Here is a 23,334-nt window from a genome sequence, read left to right as displayed (position 1 = left end):
CAATGTACTGAAAACTGCGAACACGAGTCGTCTCTCGTTTTTAATGCCAGTTCGTCTACTCCTTACAGACAACTCCGATAGCTACCATTTCGATATTTCGAATGGTTATTCGTGGCAGTTAGTTAACGCTTAATAAGAACGACACGTGTAAGAAATCGTTAATAGACTCGAGTGCAAGAGGTGCGTTAATGAATGCAATTAATCGAGACAGGGTGAGAACGCAAGCAGGTTAATTGTCGGATGAAGGGGTTTTTTTTAGCGATTCGTGTGACAAAATAATACCGGGAATGTTTCCTCGACTGAAAGTGTACGGCAAGTCGGTTACGCTGCAACTGTGGCCTTTTGTAATCGAGATAAATCACGCCTCTGGGTAATCTGCCAGGCCAAACAATAATCTTTCTTTTTCTCACTCTCTTTCTCTTTCTCTCTCTCTCTCTCCCTCTCTCCCTTTCTCTCTCTCTCTCTTTCTTTCTTTCTTTCTTTCTCTGTGTCGTCTGTCTTTTCTTTCGGCACGGCTATTACGTGCAGTATCGTGTGTATTTGTGCAGACCCTTCTCAGACAAGCACCAGGGCACATTCGGTAATGTACGATCGCCCTCGGCTAGTCGTTCAACTGTGCTCCGTTTGCGATCTTGACGGTTCGTGAAACTGAAAAAAGCAGTGATGATACGCTGTCAGAGCTCGTGCAATAATAATCGCAGCCTTTTAATTATCGCGGTTAGTGCAGGGGCGAGGATCGTTTCGAAACGTGGCGGCGGACTTTTACGGTTTCGACTAACGAGAAATGGCAAGGGACGTAACGATCAACGATGGGACCAAGTCTAACACGTACATACAGTACCGTGCACGAGTATCTGGCCTTGTGGCTTCCAAGTTACTGCAAATATGTAACATACAGTTTGAAAAAAGTTCTAGCTTAGTCGAATCCTCGTTTGTGTACAGTCAGTTAGTGGATATCGATAGAAACAACAGTCGATATTAATTAGAGTAAATAAGAAAGCTTCTAGGAGAACACCTAAGTTAAGTGACTTTAAGCGTATTTGTTCAACGTTGAGATGTTGGAATCATCGGAATACCTGCTTCCAGTCAAGTTTCAAAATTGTTTATATAGATTCTATAGAGCGTCAGTTATTTATTTCAGATGAATATGAAATTTTTGATTGACGCGGGCGTATTCCTCGTTTCAGTTTCAATTTAGCTGACCATTTGATCCCAGTCACGGCAAGAGACAGGACAGTAATCAATAGTAGAGAAACGTTCTTCTATAATAATATTGAGAATATACTTAAAATATTAACGTTTTCATTGGATTGCATCAAGTGTCCAGATACTTATGCAGAGTAGCGTAAACACAGTCGGAGATAAAAATAAGTGGATGGGCGATGGAAGTAAATATTACCGCGTCAGATAGCTAAATAGGTATGCATGGTAGTGTACATACATATTTATAATCCGAATGAAATCCAGTAATCGCTTTACAGGGTTGGAACACTACTCATAAACAGAATGCAGATTTTTACACTTTTCGTAGAAAATTTGAAAGCGCAAAATTGCACGAGATGCACGGTTACACGAAGAGATGTAACAGATTCTACAATATTTGATAGATAAATCAATTTCTTATCGAGATTCTACTGCGACGTTTAATTATATTCTAAAAGAATACGAATTTGCATAAAAATCCGCAATCTACTCGTAAGGTGTACTTGCTAAGTGCATTCGGTCTTCTCAAGTTGGTCTCGAACGTCGGAACAAGTACTCGTAAGTTTCGAAAATCTACTTGTAGCTTCGATATTTAAACGAATCGAACCCTCTTACAAGCAGCGATCGAATCGCGAGATCGAATTACTATTTTTATTATCTTTCGAACTAAATGTCGAAGTAGATTTATAAAGTTGAAGAATTTCTTATGAATTTTGAGAAACACGACTTTAAGAGAGAATCTCCGGCAAAGTGCTCGTAAAGTTTCCAACTTGTTCGACCAATGTTCGATTCTACTTGCGAGTATTTTTCTTTTTTTTCATTTCTCGAAATACTTTTCTATAGAGCTTTCGAATCTGTCGCGTTTAGGTTCGAAATATTTGATACTAGCGTTCCTTCTTGTCGAAATAGAATTATAGAGAGTTCGAATCTATTTGGTGAGTTGGTTCGAACCTACTTGCGACGTGTGTACATTAGTGTACGTACATACTTGAGCTCATCACTAATAACGATAAGCTTTTGAGAGGCGAGTAGAAAATTGATAAAGGGAAAGATTCTATCGGTATCTGATAATACGAAGCTTTGAGGGTTTAATTATTTCCTTCGAAAATGATCAAGTTTTTCATTTTCTTTTTTTTTTTTTGAATAAAATGGAAATGTTAACGATACGTAACTATGTGTATTTTGATAGTGGTATTTTAACGTAAAAATATTATTAACGGTACAGTGGTGTATAGTAAGGTAACATAGCTTGGACGAATAAAATCAAAATGCTATAACGAACGCGGAAAAATATTATCGATTGCCTTGCGATACTATCAATTACTTGCTCCGCCTTTGTTGTCATGGTAAAGATCAAACATTGACGATGAATCTGTTAATCTTTTTTAAGAGCATTGAGCAACGTAAGAGGCTTCTACTTGTGACGAGAAGTATTGGATTGTTCATCGACATTTTCATTGTTGCTTGTAAAATTGATTATTGGTCGAGTTCGATTACTTGACTATTGATTATTTCTACATAACAGCCAAAATATATTTCGTTTGATCATTTACAACTAATTTTAGCCATGGTGAGAAAACTAAATAATTTTCTTACGAATACAATGTATGAAAATGTATACATTACGTTTGTACTTATGTTTATATTATATAATACCTTTCATTTTACATTAAAATTTTCCCATCTACATATACGAGATAAATATATGTGTACACACATGTATTTCAATTTACATTAAAACGAACTGATGCTACAACGAGGAGACGTTTAGAAACAATTACTTCGTTTTAATATATCTCACTGTATATTGTTTATTTTCATTTATCATCTTAATTTTACGACGAACGAAGATCTGCACAAGTTCAGTGAATTTTAGACAAGTCTAGGTAAGTTTAGTATATTGGCGTGTAACAGCTTGCTAACAAGAAAATTATATCTTGAAGAGTCTGAATGAAACTTTTATGGAAGATGTCAAGTTTTTGCTAAGTCATTATGCTTTACATCAACTTTGAATATATTTGCACAGTTATCACAGCTGATTAATGACACAGTTAGCAGGCATAGAAATCTCCTGATGATTAAGTTCTAATATGAAATTCAAAGACGAGGAAATAATTAAACACATCGATTTTCCTACAGTAACCAAACGCGCAGCCGTGCAGGTAAACGAGGAAAATGTTGAAAATAATACCAATCAAAAAGAAAGAGATGTAGAACCTACAGCAGACGAAATTATATAGACTATCTGTAGCATATACAAATTTAGTTATGCGATTTCAAGATTTTATAAGCAAATGATTTTTCTGTAGCAATTCATAATTAAAGGGCTAAATGACACACGAATGACGGTTGCTTACAACAATGTAATATACTTTTTTGTAAAATACTTAGAAAAAGAGTAGGATACATATTCATATTTTCAAATAGCAAGGAAAAATTCGTCAAATTTTAAAGCGCTATTTTATCCTCTATTTCTGTTCGGTAGTCTCATAAAAGTTTATCACGTGTATAACTTTATATCTTTGACCGTGATTTTATTATATAATGATGACTATAAATATCTAATATATAAATAAATTAATTAATATACGGTATATAAATTATATAAATACATCGTATATATATATATATAGTATTTATATAATTATACGTATAAATATGTTTAGATCGAAGCAAGCTAAAGCTATAAAGAAACTACATATTCGCCATACTGAACTGACTAAACTACGATATCAGAATGGATATAGCGATAGCAAAACTAAGTGGAAAACTAAGCGTGTGTATACGTATGTTTACGTATCGAGAAATTTTCTATCCTATAAAGGTCGTTAGCTTAAAAGAATCATAAAAAGGAAATAAAATAAAAAAAGCTATAGAGAGATAATAAAATCAGAATATCTCGTGCGACCTATGATGTGACTGGAAATCATATAAAAATGACAAAAGGAATATTTCTAAAGAAAACTACCATTGAAACTATAATATAACGGAAATCATGCTGTTTCACAATCGATGGCTGTAAGTGTTCGTATCGAAAATCGTTTGATTATTATTATTATTAATACCGTACCGAAAACCTTACACTCGTCTCATTGGTCGAAAATAGAATTTGATGACGCACACAGTGACAGAGAAAGTAAACATTAAACGCAATATTCATCATGCACGATTAGTCAATGGTTAATTAAATTACGCTTAGAAATTTTGCTGAACGTACAACACAGACTTAGGTACACGCGATCGTTTCACTCTAGTAATTTATGAGAATAATTGCTCTTAAGAAATTTTCTTGAAAACTTTCCTTCGTACGAATCTTTACGTTTAAAGATATTTTTGTTTGTTTCAATAATTTTTCTTACGAGCTCTTCTCAACACTTTCGACAATTAGCCACGTAACGCACAAGTCTTCGCACAAGTTAAAAAGGTATTCTACCCTGCAAGTTACAAAGATCCAAATCTTTTAGCTCCTCGTTTGAGTTGACGACCATGAGAACGTATTCTTAGGAGTATGAGAAGAAATTGACAGAATTTTCAGGCTTATGGATATTTAAGGATAAAGACAATTGATTCTAGTTCGGGCGATAGCCGCAACACTCACGATGAACTCTCAACTCTTCAATTCAATCGCTTCATTTGCATAACCACCTATAAGGAGTATCTGAATTTATAGATACTGTCGTTCGAATATAACCACCGGATGATTTATTCATAACTGAATAGTTAAAACGCGAAGAAATTCTGTTTAGGTATAAAGACCTCTTACACGAATCACTTGTTTCTCTCGCAGGTTTAAGCACGAAATATTAATTAGCCATTAAAGATTTTATGGATCGCTCGTTCTCCTCACAGCTTCGAACATAAAATTTTAATTAGCCATTACAAATTTATACAATCGAAACCTTCCAGATTTAGATATTAAATTTTAACTAACTGTCGTAAATCTAGGTATAAAATTTTAATTCTCAAACTTTTACAACACATTTAAATCTCCTTCAGGTTTAGTACACATTTTAGTTAGATATATTAGATTTATACGTAGGTATAATTCATAGGTGAAACTTTCTGTCTAGTTTTAATTTCTTTGTGTCCTTTACGACCATAGAAAAATGAATTCGTACGAACATTTGCAATTGTTTCATTGCTACTAAGGACAAAAGAATCTTGAAAAAGATTGGATTTAGAAATCTGATATAACGTTCATTTGTTTGTGCTTCACCTTTCGAACGAACGATTATTATCAGAAAATGTGAGTCGACTATTTGTGCAATGTAGTATCAAATAAAAAATGCTTTCCAAGATTCAAAATTTAAATAGATAACATTAGCGTGTACAAGAGTTGAATTCCACCATTGTTCGTAATCTACCAAGACGCACGACCATGTCGTAATCTCCAGAATGATAATAGCTTGCACGAAACTCACCAATATCTTCTCAAACAAAGACCCTTTAATCTGTGAAGAGGAGTACATCGTCATTCTCATCGCAGAAGGCACATCATAAATAGATAACAATTCATCATAAGAGCCGTCTTGAGAGACAATTTAAAGGACAATGGATCGACTGAAAACCTACTACGCTGCCTAAAACATACCAAACTGTACAATAAATGGTAAATGTTGCCCTTGTGTCGCTAATAATCCATACAAGTGATTTATTGTGACGTTAAATGATCGAAATAAACAAAAAAGAAAGAAGCTTTCATTTCATTGTCAGTTTAATAACAACATTTTAATAATTGTACTTATAACTATTATATTTTAATATTAGTACGTTCTTAACGACAATTGCAACGTTAATAATCACATCCTTGATAACTACGTTATTAATAATTATATCAAAGATCGAATGAAAAACTAGTTATTCGGACTAGAATACCTTTCTAAACTTGTTAGCTGCTAACACATCCACTTTTGGTTCTGCAGTTTTACCAAAATCCAGAGACTTTCTAAATTTTGGTACATAGGAGAAAGAAGCTATAAGGAGATGAAAATAATGAGATTGAGTGAAGAAGACACAACGATGGTTACGAAGGAACGACGTCGAATACGTGCGATTATATATAAGTAATTACGAGGATGAGTCAATAATTACATTCTTCTATGTTGTATTTTAAATTACATTAGATTAAATTTCAGATAGCATCTGCTTGCCCTATGTTTGTTGATATTTGGATTTTTGTTAATATATCATTAGCCCATGTACAATAAATCAGATCGATTGTCGAATGTTATCCTTGTTCGACCAGTATATCAAACGGAAAGCGAATTTGTTTTTGTTTCGCGTTTATAGTACAACCAGACTGTGGATTTATGGGAAATTTGACGGCACAAAAATACACAGAACGCACGTAACATGCAAAAATATGTAAATAAACCCAAAACATAGTACTCGTTGTAATATTCAACAAATAAAACAATCTTGTACCTATGAAGATAATATAATTTTACAAGATGGATTTATATCTCATAAATAAATTATAATATAAACCATAGAATAGATCAGAATTACCAAAATGATAAAAAATTTTTAGTAGAAAACTTACTAGAATCCATAGTCTATGTATTTAAATAAACTAGAAAAATAATTAAATTTGTATTATTTTAAATAAACCGCGCCCTATCTATATTAACGTTCCAATAAACTTCATATTTTTGATAATTATTCACTCAGCATCGTATAATTAGGATACAGCTCGTACGCGAAAGTGTTAAGAATTTTTCTCAAAATTCCTTACAGTTAAAGCGGTTTCACACTTTTCAGTGGATAAACAGCGTTTAACGGATGTTCCATAGATACGCGTGCAAAGATGGACAATTGGAAAGGGATCGATGAAAAAGCAAAATAACGAGCATACCTGCTGAATGCGAATTTTTCTATGCTTGGGCACTGTGTCGTTTAACGTAACCCTGCTACCATCGTTAAAGGGACGTACGTCCTTTAACGATTCAACACTCGGTGACGCGTCGCCAACGTTACGTCCGACTTCACCGGAAGCGGACTTTTTCACTCTATTTCCACACTTCTCCGCAGCTTCCAGTGGATTCACGTACAGATTACTGTCTGCTTCTTCGGTCAAATCGCCCTGTGAAACAGCGCAGTTGGCATAAGATTTTCTCTATAGATTTCTGTAAGATATTCTGTATCATTGACAGTGTCAGGCATTTAAAATTGGTATTTTGAAATATTCGTTAATTTATTAAAAATGTATTTCAAAATGAACAAATTTATTATGCGATAGGTTTAAAATTTATCCAATCGCTCTTTAATCTTTTTGTATGTTTTATTCATAGGAATATTATCGTTGATTTAACGTACGTCCAAAGGATGCGTATCAAATATAGAAAGCGTAATAGAATGCTCGCAAAGAGTATCGGTAAATATATAAACATGCCAATAAATATATATTTACTAAAGAAATTAATAATAAAATAACGAAACCAATGACATAATAATTCGGAATGTTGTTTCTTACATCTTCTTAAACAATAAAATACATTCGCAGAACAATTTTCTTCAACTGAATTTTATTGCAAATTTGTGTCGCCATTCCATTTTCAAAAGCTCACTCACATATTTCTCTAAAACTAGTCAAATTCTTCTCTAGATTGTAGGCATCTTAGGTTCAGGGAAATCCTAAACTACTCTTGCCTTCATTCGAAGCAAATTTTTAATTCTATCTTTCAAGCTACGTCTAGTAAATAAATTATTTACAATTTTATTCAAACGTGTTAAAACGTCTACCGTAAGGTAAAAAAAGAAAAGTATTCTAAATCGAAAGTTTCAGCATTGCCCGCACTACGATAAGAACTAGCTCGTTCGGCAATTTCTCGAGTTAAGTGATAGTTAGCGTTGTACCTTATTGTTATCCGCCGAATGACCAGCAGAAGAAACCTATGGTAATTAGTATTCGTTCTCGCCGATGAAACAGTCAGCAACGCAACAATATGCGCAACATGTTACAATAATTTTGCGCGTACTGTACGATAATTTACGGAGACGAAGAGGAGAGCAACGTTATACGTTAATTACGGTTAGAAATTCATGCAGAATCGTGTAACAAGAAAAGTATAAAAAAAAGCAGCAGAAAAAAAAGAAAAAAGTAGGAAAAGTGCAAGCATTAATCAACATCTTATTATATACGGGAAAATAAACGAAGAATAAATAAAAAAAAAAAAAAGGTAGAAATAACGTGACACACCGCGGATAGTTACTCGTATTTAATATTCTGACACAGCAGTATCTCTGTATTTGCTGCTTCATTAATAAGAGCGGATTTAGATATCGCGTTGCTTATTTTGCGAAAATATGAATCACTTATCGTAGCTTGAAAATACGCAAACATTTTCTTCCTAACGACAACGTTTGCTCTTTATATTTCCCAACGATATCTGCTATGATCGATGCTAATATAATTGAGCAATTCAATCGCGGTTCAGTATACCATATGGAAGGAATATAAAGAATATACATTTTCTAAAATGATAAATATAACGGAAGAAGCAATTTATATAGCGGAAGAATAAAACGAAAGGAGGAAAGGGAAAGAGAAACGGATAAACCGAGGAGAAAAGCAGAAGTCACGGAAGTTTACGTGAATTCAGAGAATGTAGGAAGATTTACGCTACTTTAAGAGAACAGTCACTTTCTTCTTATTTAATATTTTATACTACTTTTCTCTCCGATAAATTACGATAAAATACAGTAAGAAACGTTATTAGCAGAATTATCCTTCGTGAAAAAAAGTATTCTTTTCTTTACGTGACACGTTAAATTTCTTGGTGTATTATAAAAGCATCCGCGTTAATTTCACTCGACGTTCATTATACAAGACAATTACGCAAAATAAATGCGGAACGCGCATAAGTATTAGCGTGACACGAACCTGGGTGTTCTGTTAAAATTGTTTGTTAAAGATCTAATTAAACGGTATCGTTAGGACGAAACTGTTTACGTGATTTCAAGCCATGATAAATTGTTGATATTCTCGTAGAACGAGCTACGCTATGTTTGGATCATCCTCTCTATTATTAACGAACCAACAAATACGGAGACAGTAACGTGTCTGAATATTATTAGTACGAGCGACTGTATTTCAGTGAATTGAATTCACGAATTCAATTGGCCAGATTCTCGCGGCCAATCGATTCCATACTATACCTGCGAATGAGACGGATGCGTTTGACAGCTGGCATACGTATCAGAGCTGTCTACGCTTCCTTGCTCGTTGTACGTTCTGCCAAAGCTGGGGACATCCACCGGTTGTGCCGGGGACGGTTTCGTTTCCACGGCGAAGATCTGCTGATGCGCGACCGGTTCCATCGACATGATTCCTCCGGATCGCATCGACTTCATCTCCTGGCAGATGGGATTACGAAAGTCGCTGGTCGCCAGTGGCATTATATCTTCCGCGTCTCTGAACTCTTTGTATTCCTAGAAACACGACCAAGGTGAAAAGTCTCGGTTTGTCGAAGACGAACCGCCGCATAGCCAAGCGTCGTCGCCTTCAACATCGCTGTGATCCTAAAAATTTAACATTAAACGGCGCGTCACTCGTCGATAAATGGTTGTAACGTGAATAGACTTGCAACTTCGTGCGATCGTTGATTTAACGTTGTTGCGTTCTTTGGATCATCCTCTATTTTCGATAAAAAAAAAAAAAAAAAAAAATGTTCTTTTATTATTAAAGTGCGAGTTGATATTATAATTATTCGCGAAGCAGCTAATTATGGTATTAGCATCGTTATGTTAGTCAATAGACGATCGATAAGGCAAATATACAATGGTAGTACGCCTCTTTGTATAATTGTTGATTTAACCTTGCTGCGTTCTTTGCATAGTTTTTCATAAAAAAAAAATGTTTTCCTATCGTCAAAATGCGAGAATGACTTAATATTATAATTATTCGCGATGCAGCTAATTACAATATCGAAATTATTTATTACGTTAGTCGGTAAATAATTACAACAATATACAATGGTAAAATGTTTGTATGGTTGTTGCGTTCTTTAGATCATTTCCCATTAAAAAGAAAATGATTTTTTGTTATTCAAATATGAGGGCGAGTATTTTACTTCAGAGAATTTTATTTCAACGAAAATAAGCAATTAAGACGAAGTGTTAAAGTGTATGCGTTTTCTGATGAACCAACATTCTGGCACATCTGGCACAATGTCAGAACAATCAAATATACAGAGAATGATCCATGACAAAAGAGGTAATTTTGACAACAGCACGAAATGTTGCGAACAAAATTGGTAATCAATGAAGAATCTATCGATGTAAAAAATTTCAAGCGTTATTCTTTTTTTAACAAAAACTAGAATCACTTTATAGTCTTTTAAATGATACTTTCCTTATCAGATTATCCTTAAACTCGAGAAAAAGGATAAATTCAACGATATGGTAACATTGTCATTTCAATTATCCGATACCACAATAATATATTAATTTATTTCTAATCAACGGAATCAATAACCGACCTGATTACATCGATGTGACACATGTGATCGATATGAACATGTTCGTTTGTTGGGACCGTCAATATTATGTATCAACATTAGGATGGAATTCGCAAATGGTAATTCAGAAATAGATTAAATTATTATTAAATTATCGTAGCACCGGACAATTAAAATAAAACGTATCACCGTATCGTCGTTAAAATCTACATAAAAAAAAAGGAAAACAAATCCGTCTTTCCGTATACCTGAAAGATTTGTGCTATTTAAAATATACAAAATCGAAAGTAAACCGCAATAGAACGATATAAATATAATTTTTATAAATAAATATAACACTTTCGAATCTTTTTGTACCAATAAACTCTTCGTGTGATATCGGTCGTCTCGCCAGAAATCTTGACACGCTGCGGTATCCTCTATGTTTGAGAGGAAACGTTCCATCGAATAGCACAATTTCTCGTCTCGCTTTTATGTAAAAATTCTTTCCGAGGCACTAAAAGCTCCTCTCGTTATTGAAACAGAGGAGCGAAATCTAGCTGCAAGAATCTAAAGGACTACAGCAGCGTTAAATCGACAACGTAGTCGACGAAAAGGTCTCTCTTTCGCAGGTCTTCGTAATAACGTTTGAAAGTAGCTCGAACAGCCCTTTGCACCGTTTCTCTCCGTCTTCATCAATCTATCGCTCTACCGGCTAAAAAACTAGTTTAAATTGATCAGAGTGTAAGAACGAGTGAAACGAATTGCTCCGGGCTCCGTTTAACGACGATAGCCGCGCTCGTTTAATTGAAAAAGTAGTCCCTTCGTGTGCTGTATGTATATACATGTATTAATAGTTAATGGAGAAAAAGGAAGAAAACTGGTATCGTGTGCTGGCTAAAATAATCGCTATCTCTATACGTATAACGTGACCTTTCTACTTTCCGTATTATATACTCGCCTGATGCGGTCCAGAATTTTCGCATTTGCACGATCATTAAGTAGATTAGAGGAAGACGGTACATATACAAGTACATATACATGTGGGCCTGTAATAAGGTGCGGAACTTAAGAAAAACAACGTTTGCAATTTAGTTAGTCGTATTCCCAAAGCTTGCCACAACTGTCCTAATGGATGCAACAAGTCGTAATAGTATAGTACATTCAGAGAATCATTGCAAAATCTGTATATGCTGTTATCGTGCTTTGTTAGACTGAGTAGTTCTGTTTCTAAAAAAAGAAAGAAAGAAAGAAAGAAAAAAAAAAAAAAAGAAAAAGAACAGCATGCTGAAAAGATGAAAAGTGAAACAAGCGTGTATTGCCGAACCCGTAACACGATATCTTCAAGCTTTCGTATTATACGAAATACTCTGTGTTTCTTCGATGTTTTCTTTCTGTTTTTCTTTCGCCTCGGTTTCTCTTTTTGTATTTTTTGACTGAGATCGTGTAGCGGATTCGAACGATCCATATCCAGATCGTTGTTCGTAGAAAGCGTACATTCCATGGTTCAAATTTTCTGTTTGGAAATGATTCACCCGGGTTTACCGCGAAAAGATTGAAAACTGGAAAAATGATCAACTAGAGAAAGAGAGAGAGAGAGAGAGAGAGAGAGAGAGATGGAAAAACGTGGTCAATTTGAAGTGGAAACTGTACGCTCTGGAAATTGGAAAGTGACGATTGTATACGTGTAACAGTATCATTTATTGACGAAATTCGAGCATTGCCTTTTATTTGGCCACCAGCTCGCGCAACAATGATCTCGTTTGAAATTAAAGCAATGTCAGAGTCTCGGACCATCGTTAATTAAATCGAAGCTATTGCGGAAATTCATACGCGATTTTCTGTCGCACGAACTTCGCTTGTTCAAATAAAACTTGGTCGCCGAGATTTTAATAGCATTACGTGACCAAGTGTAGCAGCTGCAGAATCGCATTCGTCGTTGTCACAGCTGTCGCATTTGTTTCACATGAGATTACCTTTTTTATTCGTGTAATTTCGAATCCTATTTTTCGTTAAATGACACAGAGAATGGGATGCAATCGTTTGAAACAGCGTTTCCCGATTGTTGCTCGATTGTAACGTCGTTGAGCGATTTGCAGTAGCTCGCGAAAGCATTCGAACGTTTATGGAGATTCTTTATAACTACAGTCAGTACGTACTTGCGCGTACTCGCGAAAATGTTTGAACGTTTACTGTGGACAAATTTTACGAGTATGTCGCGTGTGTTGCGCGAAATATCTTGAAATTTCACTGACGCTATAATGAGACAAGACCGTCGTAATTATAAGGTCGCAATTTCCTTAATACTTGAAATCAATCTGGAAACGCGTAGAAAAGTTACAAGAAATTAAAATATAAATATATGTATATTTAATAAAACTTATTTGGTAAAAAATTAGTATACGGTACGAACAGTTGTTTTATTTTTCTAACTGGTGCTAAACATGGTTCCATTAGATAACGAAGCTTATCGATAGACCGCTGATTTCTATGCGTTTGTGCAAAATTTGAATACGTAGAAATGTACAGAAAGCATATAATAATATGCGTACAAAAATATAATAGAATACTCGTTATAATTTTTAACAAGTAAAACGCATCTCTGCTTAACTTCTATTTCTTTAATTGTGTCTATAAAAATATAAATTCTCATAAAAATTGACAGTCCGTTTATTAATTGTACAGAACATTTTCTGTTCAAATAATCTCGCGATCTCTGTGAGGTGTGTGTTTAGCGAATAACAGCAAATATTTTATAACTTCTATATATTCTCAATTCTTAAATTTTATATAAATATATTCTCCAATTTTTTATATATAATCATAGCCTTATCTCATTACAGTGCTTGTAAAGCTTCAAGAAGTTTTATATATTCATATTGAATATTCACAAAATATTCATAAAAATGTTCTACAGTATACGTTTTAAATAATTTCATGCCTCATTCTACACGCTCCGCGTAAATTAATTTTCTTTATTCGATCGATTGTTGGTCGATGAACACTTAACAATATGTAGACATCAATCTCTTGCAAATTATATTCGACGATCTGTAATCGTTCAACGATTTAAAGATATATCGAAAAATACATATCTGTACAATCAATCAACCACGTACACCGTACGTATAGGAATACAATGTATTCAGCGATTGTATCTCATTTCATTGTCACTGTGTCGCGTTGTAAAGAAAAAAAAACAAGGAAGCAACAGATTGTAAGTAACATCGTGCGATTCCTGCAAGATATCGTGACTAATAATTTGCTAAATGAAAGTGCAACTCGTCGACAAACACGATCCTACGTGACGTTTGCTAATTAATCAGGTTGTATATACCATTTTAGTTGATCATGCCACGGCACGATGATGAGGTGAATGAAAGTCTATTGTATGCGTGTCTGTTGCTATCTGCAGCCAATGAGCTAATGAAAGGGATCAGTAAGTCAATCAATGTCGTTCGCTTAAGACATTCAGTCGTCGTGTGAGATAAACGTCATTGAAGCAATAATATCCTGCTTCCAGGAGGTGAACATTTCCAAGGAAGTTAGTTGGAATTTCGAACGAGAATGTAGAAACGAAATAGAGGACTCGTTCAGTTGATCGATACACGCTTCTGTTTAGAAGAACACCGGACAAGTTGAATTTGTATAGTTAAACAAAAATATTACGAGTAAATAATGGAATAAAAATTTGAGATTCCATCCCAGGCGAAATCTACAACAAAGCGAATGAATTTCGCCTGAAATTGATCGATCAATTGTTTGCTCAGTTATCGCTCACGCCAATTCAAAAAGTTATTAAACATTCGGCAGTTTGAAAAGCTAGTAAACGATAAGAATGAATTGAAATAGAGAAAATTACATTTATACCTCGAGACTAGTTGTCCATCTCAGAAACGAACGTCTAGTCTCATGTGGCTAGTAATTAGCTTGAAACAAATTCACAAAAAATGACATGCTTTTATTTTTGTTACGCGAGGATCCTTCCTTAAAATAACAATAACGTGAATGTTGAACGCGGATACAGCAACGTGGAAATAATTTATATACACGCTGCATACCGCGTTATTGGTCTCGTTGCGAAATCACCGGAAAATCGTGAATAGTACGAAATAATGTATCGTGTAAAGTTGGTACGTCGTAGCGAATATTCGTTACGGAAGCACTCGAAGTGAAATGTGTTCCAGTCGGAGCACGGCGTTTCGTGTCAAGACATTTGTCCGAATCGTTAACAGCCTGCAAGCAAATTGCTTGAACACGAGTAAATTCTCTTTCGTTCTAGCCTACTCGTACGATTGCCAGCGTGATTCATGCACGACACTAGCGTGCAAACTTTATGTTCGTTTGAAACTTGAAAGCAGGAAATTATCCATCGGAGAGAAAGAAAGAGAAAGTATAAATCGGTTTAAGTAAATACTATATAGTAGGCATGTGCGAATAATTCGAGGATGCAATTTGAAATGTTTTGCAATTATTCCAATTCTAACAAGAAAGTACAATTCACGATACGTTACGAAAAGATGAAGAAAACTCGTTGCGCTGTTAATTGGATAGAGTATATCATCGAAGAAGAAATAAAATGCTATGATTTTGGTAATCTTAGTAGGACATGTACATTAGAAATTAATTAAAGTTTACATAAAAGGCTTGTTAGCAAGTTATTGTAATAACGATTCCAAGCGTTGTTAGAGAATAATCAAAGAATTGTTAAATTGTTGGAAGAAAATAATATTTGTACTTTTTTATAACGTTTCTCTTTAAGTTTGTTCTTTTTTTTATTTTTGAAACAGAGAAATATTAATTACTTCATAAGGATAATACAAAAAGAAACTTCAATTCGCAGATACCTAGTACTTATAATATGCCCAACGATTAGTGTACCCAGTTTCACGGGCAAAAGTATGTACGTGTCGTACATGTATCTTAAAATGAGTTTCTGTATGAATCAAATCAAAGGCAAATTTCAAACATCCATTTTTAACCCTTTGTAAACCTGAATATTGTCCAGGCTTCCACAATTTTAAATATATTTATCGTTCCCATTTATAGTAAAGACTCATGATATGTATATAAGATCACACAGAGACGAATATTCGTTGAATCGAGCTTAAGAAGCTACCTACACTTAAAAAGTATATCTGCATTTGACATTTCCTCTGGCAAACTAAAAGTAATTTTAAAATTAATTGTTTAACATACATGTACGATCTTAAGAGTCGCGTAAATTTCATTTAGAACCGTTGAAAAATAATTTCTATAATAGAGATAATTTTTATGGAACGTTCTTGGAGATAGGATTTTCCGAAATCATATAAATTTTCTATCCTTTTAATTTTCTATCGCTTAAGCTCTTCGACTCGAAGCGATCGCCTAGCATCGCTAAGCAAGCTGTTGCTCGTCGGATAAACTTGTTCGTAGGGCAGATTATAATATTTTCTATTTAGGATCAGGTGAAAGGAGTTGGTGTACGGCCAGAGCCAAAGGCATCGTGTTTCGTTCAGTGGCGTGATTTCGCTCCCGACGTGAAGCACGATGACGATGCCCGTGCCTTGACCTACAAAATTGCGAGTTTACACGCAAGTCAAATTAGTGCAGGAGCTACGGTTGCGTCTAAAGCTTTTGAATGAACTGGTATCGTGTCAATGGAAAAGTTGTGCTCTGTTGAAGGTGAAGGGGGGAGGCAGTGCATACACCCAGTGGACTATACATACGTACAAAACCGTGCATCGGCTGTAGTAGAACGTACAGTAGTAGCGGACAGATAAATAAGAAGCCAGGGGACAAACGTATACTACCACCACGCGCGATAGTATGTGTTCTCTATCGATCAGACATCGCTGGCGAAGGCACAAAGCAGCAAAGAGAGATCGTAACATAATACAGATTTCAAGACGAGACGAGAGAAAGAAAAGAAAAAAAAAAAAGAAAAAAAATATGAAGAGTGAAAGAAAGAATGTTAGTCCCCTTGGTCCCAATTCTCTCGACAGCCCATTGGTGTATGTAGTGCCGCCTAAGGAAGAACGTTAGTGATCGTAAATACCTTCGTAGTACAAAAGCAACACTCGAATTCGCTAGGTATTTCATCATTTTTCTCGAATTTTCTGCTGTCTTTTTTCTCTTCATCCTACAATGTCACACACACAATTTCCTATTTTACTTTCCGTAACACACGGGGCTCGCCCCGCTCGGACGCGATCGAATCATTTCGCTCTTGTTTCGCCTTGTCCACGGGCAAGAAAATTCCATTTACGGCGAATATTACGTCGGTGAAGTAACGTCGTTCTATCGGTTCGATATCCTTCATCTAGAAGCATATTCTTTTAAACAACTAGAAATTTTCGAATGGAAAATAGGATTAGCAAACTTTCAACAACGTTCTAACTAGAAATTTCATCTGAATTCGTCGTCATGTGTCGTAATGTTTTTGTTTTGAATATTGTAATGTTAAAGTAGTTTTTCATAACATTTGTCTTAATTAATATCTGTTTCCTTTTTTCCTTTTTGTTAAAAGACGTTTCGATACGAAATAATTCAAGCGCATCTCGAACGAGCGAACATGTAATTAATCCTTTGAAGCACGCATTCAAGAAAAAAAACTTCTGTGTGATATTAGTTACCTTGTTTCTAAGCGAACAACTGTATCACGAATAAAAGTTTTCGCAAAAAGCGTCGATCATTGAATACAGCCATCGCGCCGGTAACCTCTGTTCCTCGTTATAAACAAAGAGGTCCTTCAATTCTTTTCTTTTCCTTTTTTTTTTATCTTATGGAGCACCCTTCGACAACGGTGCTTCAAAGGCTTAAACGAGAACAGGAAACGAGGCAACGTATGATCACGTGGAGCCAGAGAGAGAAATTTTTCGTAGCCGTGGGTGAAAAGGAAAATGTATCACGATTGTATGAATCTGTTAAAGAAAGGACGTTTTGTAATGCGTGAAATCAATTCATAAATCGTGGTATATACGACATTTTTTTCTTTTAGGTTTCTCTTCAATGAAAATGACAGTAAAAATGACTTTTTTTTTAAATCGAAGATATAATAATTCTAAACTTTGGTTAAGTTACATGACCTTGCGTCTAAAGCATTCTCTTCTTTGCACGTTATTATGAGAATAATAAATATGAAAAGAATCATAGAAACATCGATTGTCACAAGCCGTTAGTTTTATTTATTAGGTTTATTTCTAGTAGTTTTAGTTTAACGAGACTACATAAGAACCAAACAAAAACAAAGAGAAATAAAGAAGATGAAATAAATCTTGATATTGAGATAGGTATATACATATATACAATTTGAGAGTGATTTCTACTTATTAACTCTGTGAGAGACCGCAGCAGAAAACAGAAAGCAATACGATGTTTTTAAACACTCCCCCATAGACATAATATTTATTCTTTCATTCATAGAATGGTAACGTTTGAAGTTCGGCAAATGTATTAGCTATTGTACGTTAAAGAACATATTGATCTAGTCGCTTATTTTCACTACTATCAAGACTTCAGCAAATATTCATTTCCATGTGTATATTTACTGCAGTAACATTAAAAAAGAATTAGTTCTATTAATAACATTTTCAAACGCAATGAACTAAACTTTCAACTCATAGATCTTGCTTTGTGTAAAGTGAATCCACAGATAAATATACAGAAAGTCTCCGGTTTTCTACCGGTAAATTGTTAGCGCATAATTTGCAAGTTAAAATAAGAAGGAAATACTATACAAAGGTTGAATGCGAAATTGTAGGAAAATGTTCAACACTACTTGAAATAAATACAATTGTGGAATGTGAAAGGTCAATAATCATATCTGAATTCATATTATGTTCTCTATCTTGAAATAGATAGCGGATTACATAATATCCTTATCTTTCACGTTTCACGCTGAAAGCTACGTAGTTGACGTTGACGCACACCTTCCCTTTTAACTATAAAAGGACAAAAAGACAAAAGCCCGTCTGAGGATCTTTATGCATTTTGTGGGCAATTTGAAGGTGCAGGAATGCGCACAATACCAAAAAAAACACTTGGCTGAGTGATACAAATCTCTGCGTAGATTTCACTTCTTCAGTTGTACTTCTAAAAATATGAATTTCTATAAATATCCACAGTCTAATTATAATAATTATTACCTTACGTTATACCTACATATGTTACCTACATATGACAGTACAGGCAACTGTGATTAATCTCTTTTCTCATAAGAAAATAGACCATTTTAGAGGGTTAAAATAAAATGAGATAATCTATTTTGTATAATCTTCAATACCACTATTTATGAATCGATGGGCTTGTTTAATGATACATAAAGTGTAATGATGTGTTCATCGAGGTACGTATATACCGAGTGACAGTGAAACGCATCGTAGTGAAAGGAAATTAACATCGTGTGTGGACGGACGTCACAATTGCTTTTCGTTACTTACGCGAGATCAATTGATCGCAATTATAGTTTTAAAACGAACTGTCCCTCGAACCTGCTGTCCTGTATGTCTTTACGGAAAGAGGAGCGACATTTAACCCTTTCAGATTCACTGCGTTCGATCGTGTGCCTTGTTAATTGTTAATATACAGATCTGAAAGGGCTGACATGAAATTAATAAACTCCGTTCGTTATCTAGAATAACATAAAGACAAAACGTTATCGATACGTGGTAAATTAAACTGACATGTGAAAAGAACGAATATCACGAAACCTCGAAGTCGACGTAATGCAGTAATTTTTTCGAACAGCAATGTAAAACATTCTCCACATTCTATTCTTTTTAAAATTGTAATCGAGTTTATATTATTTCAATGAAAAAAAAAAATATGTCTTCCATTCCATTACAATTTCCTCGAAGTCAATCGAAAATGTATTTCACCGATCGTCTCTAATCCGAATAATTAATTCACCGACCAACTTCGAGGTTTCATTCGATAACCAGACAATCGATCGAATTATAACCCTTTGAGATCAGATTTAAAGTTAATTTTATTCAGTTACAAGAAATTTTTTTATTTGATATAAGAATGGACGTGGAATTGTGTCGTATTACAATGAAATACGAGCTGAAAGTTCGAATATGACAATGGAAATTACAACTGCCCGATAAGTTCAACGATTCTGTTACGTTCGATTATTTCATTCTTACAGCCAGTATTATCAATGTATATGTTATTGTTAATTATATGTACAGGCAGTGTTTGAAAGAGCCGATTTTCATCAAATATCGAATCTTAATGTCTCATACCTACCGAAATTTTTTAATATATTCGTTATCATACGAGAATTCCTAATATTCACCTATTTTTTCCAAGAATTATAAATATCAATCCTTTTTTTTTTTTTATTCCTTTTTTCTTTTTCTTCTATTTCTTATATCACTTGTTAAACGTTAAATTGAGCGTCAATACAATTTTCCTGCGCGCTGTTCATCAACGATAGTAATTAAATACACGCTATTTACTTATATAGTCTATGGAGAGTCTATCACGGATAAACACGTTGTCTCCGTAAGACGTAGCGTTTCCTAATGAATTTCGCGTTATAGTTCTGCTTAAGAATATTTAGAACCTCGAGAAACCGCGTTCCAAGATACATTGCATAATCGATCGACGTACGCAACTTTATCAACGAGTGAATTATAATTGCCCACTTTCGACGATCGGAACTAAACGAGAACACGGGTGTCAGAAGAGTAATCGATGCTAAAAGGCGTGATGCGACATTGATGCTATTTAAAAGATCGAGCCAGAGCACGCGTTTCTCTTCGGCGTGTCTCGCTAAATGTATATTGCGTTACAAATTGAAATTAGTATCACCCAACAGATGGTAATAATAGAGCTGAGCAGAATGGCCGCATATGGGGGACGTATGCATATAACGTGCATTTAACTAAATTTCCAGGTGTATCGTGTTTCTAATCGAATAATAAAATACACGTCTATAATCATACAAAGTAATCGTACACGTGGTTAACAAGCACGACCGAGCAACGAAGCAGTCTAATCAGGGTATATACTCTAGTTACAGCTCGTACACCTCGAATGCACCATTGATCTGCAGCATGATTACAGTCGCTACTGCCAAAAAAGAAACAAGAGAAAATCAATAAACTTTCCGATAACAACTGAAACAGACGAGAAAAAGAAGGAGAAGTAGAAAAGAAAGGGAGAGCCAAGTTAGTTATACGCTACCGTTCACAAGTATTTGGACGTTTGGTGCAACTCAATCCGAATGTTCAGATACTGTTACGTTTCCAAAGATATTTCGATTTTGTTCATAGATTTTGTCATATTTTCAAAGATACGATCGAAGAACGTTTCTCAATAGTTCGTTCTTTACCCGATCTCCTAACTGGGGTCATTTGACAGTGGTTATATAGAAGGCGGTTTAAATATGGACTGGCATTTTTATTTCAGGACTTATTGGCAAATCTGTTGGAGATTTTTAAGAGGTGACACTTCGATGTAATATATAAAACACGTTTGCTTTGTGACACGAAGTTAAAACAAGCTGAATGGACGTAATTCATTCATAATTTATAACTAATAGCACAAATACGTAATTCAGACTGTATAGTTGAAGTAATAGTAAAAACGTTGATTCTTAAAAGTTCAACTAGCCCATATTAATACTCGAGCCTGTGTATTCGGGTCACCTACTCTTATTCCGCTTTTAAACTAAAACAGAAAGTATATATCTGCATCGTTCTAGGGTTTCACGTTTGTCCGTGGTAGATGTTTAAGAGTTTAAAAATCGTATAAACTTCAAGAGTGCGATTAGAAACGTTTCACTCGCTCCGTGATCCCAAGATTTTCAACAGACAAGTCACGGTCGAAGTCACTCAAACTCGGATGTCTGCGCGGGACAAAAATTCATTCACATTCAAAGATCGTGAAGCTTAACGTGTGACTTAAAAGAACTGAATATTCGTTTACAAAGTAAAAATTCGTACTCTTTACAACAGTAAGACACACTTTCATTCTTTAATTACGTTCTTTGGAAAAATCGAATCAGGATAGTTAAAAACTAAGACAACGAATCCTTGTTCTTTTATTTATACCGATTAACTGTTATTTTCATCTACTAACTTTGTACGATTGCCTGACATAAGATCAGAAGCCAAAGTTAGATTAAACGCTTTCTCTTGAAATACGTTTTACATATTTGCGAAAAGTGTCCAAATGAACTTATAGACGATAGCGTATCCGCATAATTCAAAATGCTGAAAAATGAAAAATCCTTCAACGAAGAAACGCGCGTAGGAGAACAGGGCATGAAGCGGCATGACACGATGAAAAATAGAAGAAACAGAACGGAGGGGCGATCGAGCGTTAGAAAGAAGACAGTAAAAACGTATCTCTGAAAAGTGCAATCACAAAAGCGTTCCGCGCTTTTCTCGGATCGAGCACGGCAAGGTCCGACGTCCAAGTACCGCGGCCTCACACCCCCGGATTATCGTCCATCGTCACGCATTTTCTTTCTCGTCTCTCGCACTTCATCGTTTTCATTCTGCCGTTGCCTTTCTCGTGGCTGCCAGTTGCTACGAAAACTTGCGGAGTTTCTATCTTGTCGGACGTTGCCAGGAAAGACCGTTTAGATTTCTCTTGAACGCGCAAAACTGTTTCCCGTGTACATCTTTCGAAAACTTTAAATCCTTCGTTTCTATCTTTTTCTTTTCTTTTTTCTTTTTTTTTCTTTCTCTGTTTTTTTGTTAATCTCGTTTTTGCTCCTTTTTTTTCCCCGTAACTATTTTCATTCGTTAGTTGCTTTTACAGTTCTCTCTGAGAGGATCGAACCCGATTCAAAGATTCAAAGTTTCGTGGATTTTGCTCGATTCTTTTCGACTGAGCGACCGACACACACAATGCACATGCAGCGAAAGAGAACGAGATTCGGCAAGGTCCGACAGTAGCAGGTAATTCGTGTGTGTGACGAAAGTTTCGGCGGCTTTGTTCAACGATGGTGGTTCAATGCGCGCTGTCGGACATTGCCTGTAACATACCGACACGAAATCCGTCAGAAAGTTACCGCCAATGGTGAAAGAATGGATCTGAACTCATCATTGGCTCACGAATTGCGGCACGCTGCTGCCTGCAATAATCTTTCTTCCTACGCACACTGTGGGCCATAAGTATTTCAACGTTTCGTATTCTCCCGTGTTAACTTAAATCGGATACCTCCCGTTGCTTTTGTCTCTTTAGTTATTTTATTATAAATCTGTTAATTCATTCGTACGTTTCTTAGAACGTGAAATATTCAAATTTCAAATAGTAAAATTTGCTGCAGCTTCTCGATAATTGCAACGAGTAGGAAGGTCCTGATACTTATGACCGGCACTGTGCTTTCTCAGTTTCCCAATTATATCATTTTCTTTCTACCTTTATCGGACTTTTCCTCGAGAGTCGTTTAACCACCGTTCGTAAACCTTCTCTTTTTCGTTTTTTAAAAACAGTTGCCATTGATCGCGCAACCAACACTTGCATTCCGAAAGATACCCGCGAGCAATCGGCTTGAAAAGTGAAAATAGATCGTACTATTGCAGCCAACTGCGTAAAACGTAACGGGATTGCGTAATCCAGTGTGAGAAATTAATACTGCGAGTTTAATGAGTATAATAGTTTAGAGCGAAGTCGTTGCTGTCAGATAACGAATTTCCTATTAATAACGAATAACAACGAAGTAATCTTTACAAATACTCAAACGAAACAA

General features: G+C 35.2%; 1 protein-coding gene across 9 annotated transcripts in view; it reads right to left on the bottom strand.

The window, feature by feature from the left end:
- Window positions 1-23,334, bottom strand: part of LOC126866290 (potassium voltage-gated channel protein Shab) — a 69,965-nt gene that overhangs the window by 9,819 nt on the left and 36,812 nt on the right. For 5 of the 9 annotated variants that reach the window (XM_050619678.1, XM_050619680.1, XM_050619686.1 and 2 more), the window contains 4 exons: window positions 16,681-16,764; window positions 9,361-9,633; window positions 8,059-8,094; window positions 7,058-7,285 (listed from right to left, as the gene is read on the bottom strand). In XM_050619678.1, the coding sequence (XP_050475635.1) occupies window positions 7,058-7,285; window positions 8,059-8,094; window positions 9,361-9,633; window positions 16,681-16,764 (621 nt within the window). Of the gene's footprint in view, window positions 1-410; window positions 649-7,057; window positions 7,286-8,058; window positions 8,095-9,360; window positions 9,634-16,680; window positions 16,765-23,334 lie in introns of those variants that run through there. The other 4 variants (XM_050619684.1, XM_050619683.1, XM_050619687.1 and 1 more) reach the window with 3 other exon arrangements.

This window comes from Bombus huntii, chromosome 6 (assembly GCF_024542735.1).
Source record: "Bombus huntii isolate Logan2020A chromosome 6, iyBomHunt1.1, whole genome shotgun sequence".
In the NCBI taxonomy this organism is placed as follows: Eukaryota; Metazoa; Arthropoda; class Insecta; order Hymenoptera; family Apidae; genus Bombus; species Bombus huntii.
This window is presented reverse-complemented; position numbering and strand designations above follow the sequence as displayed.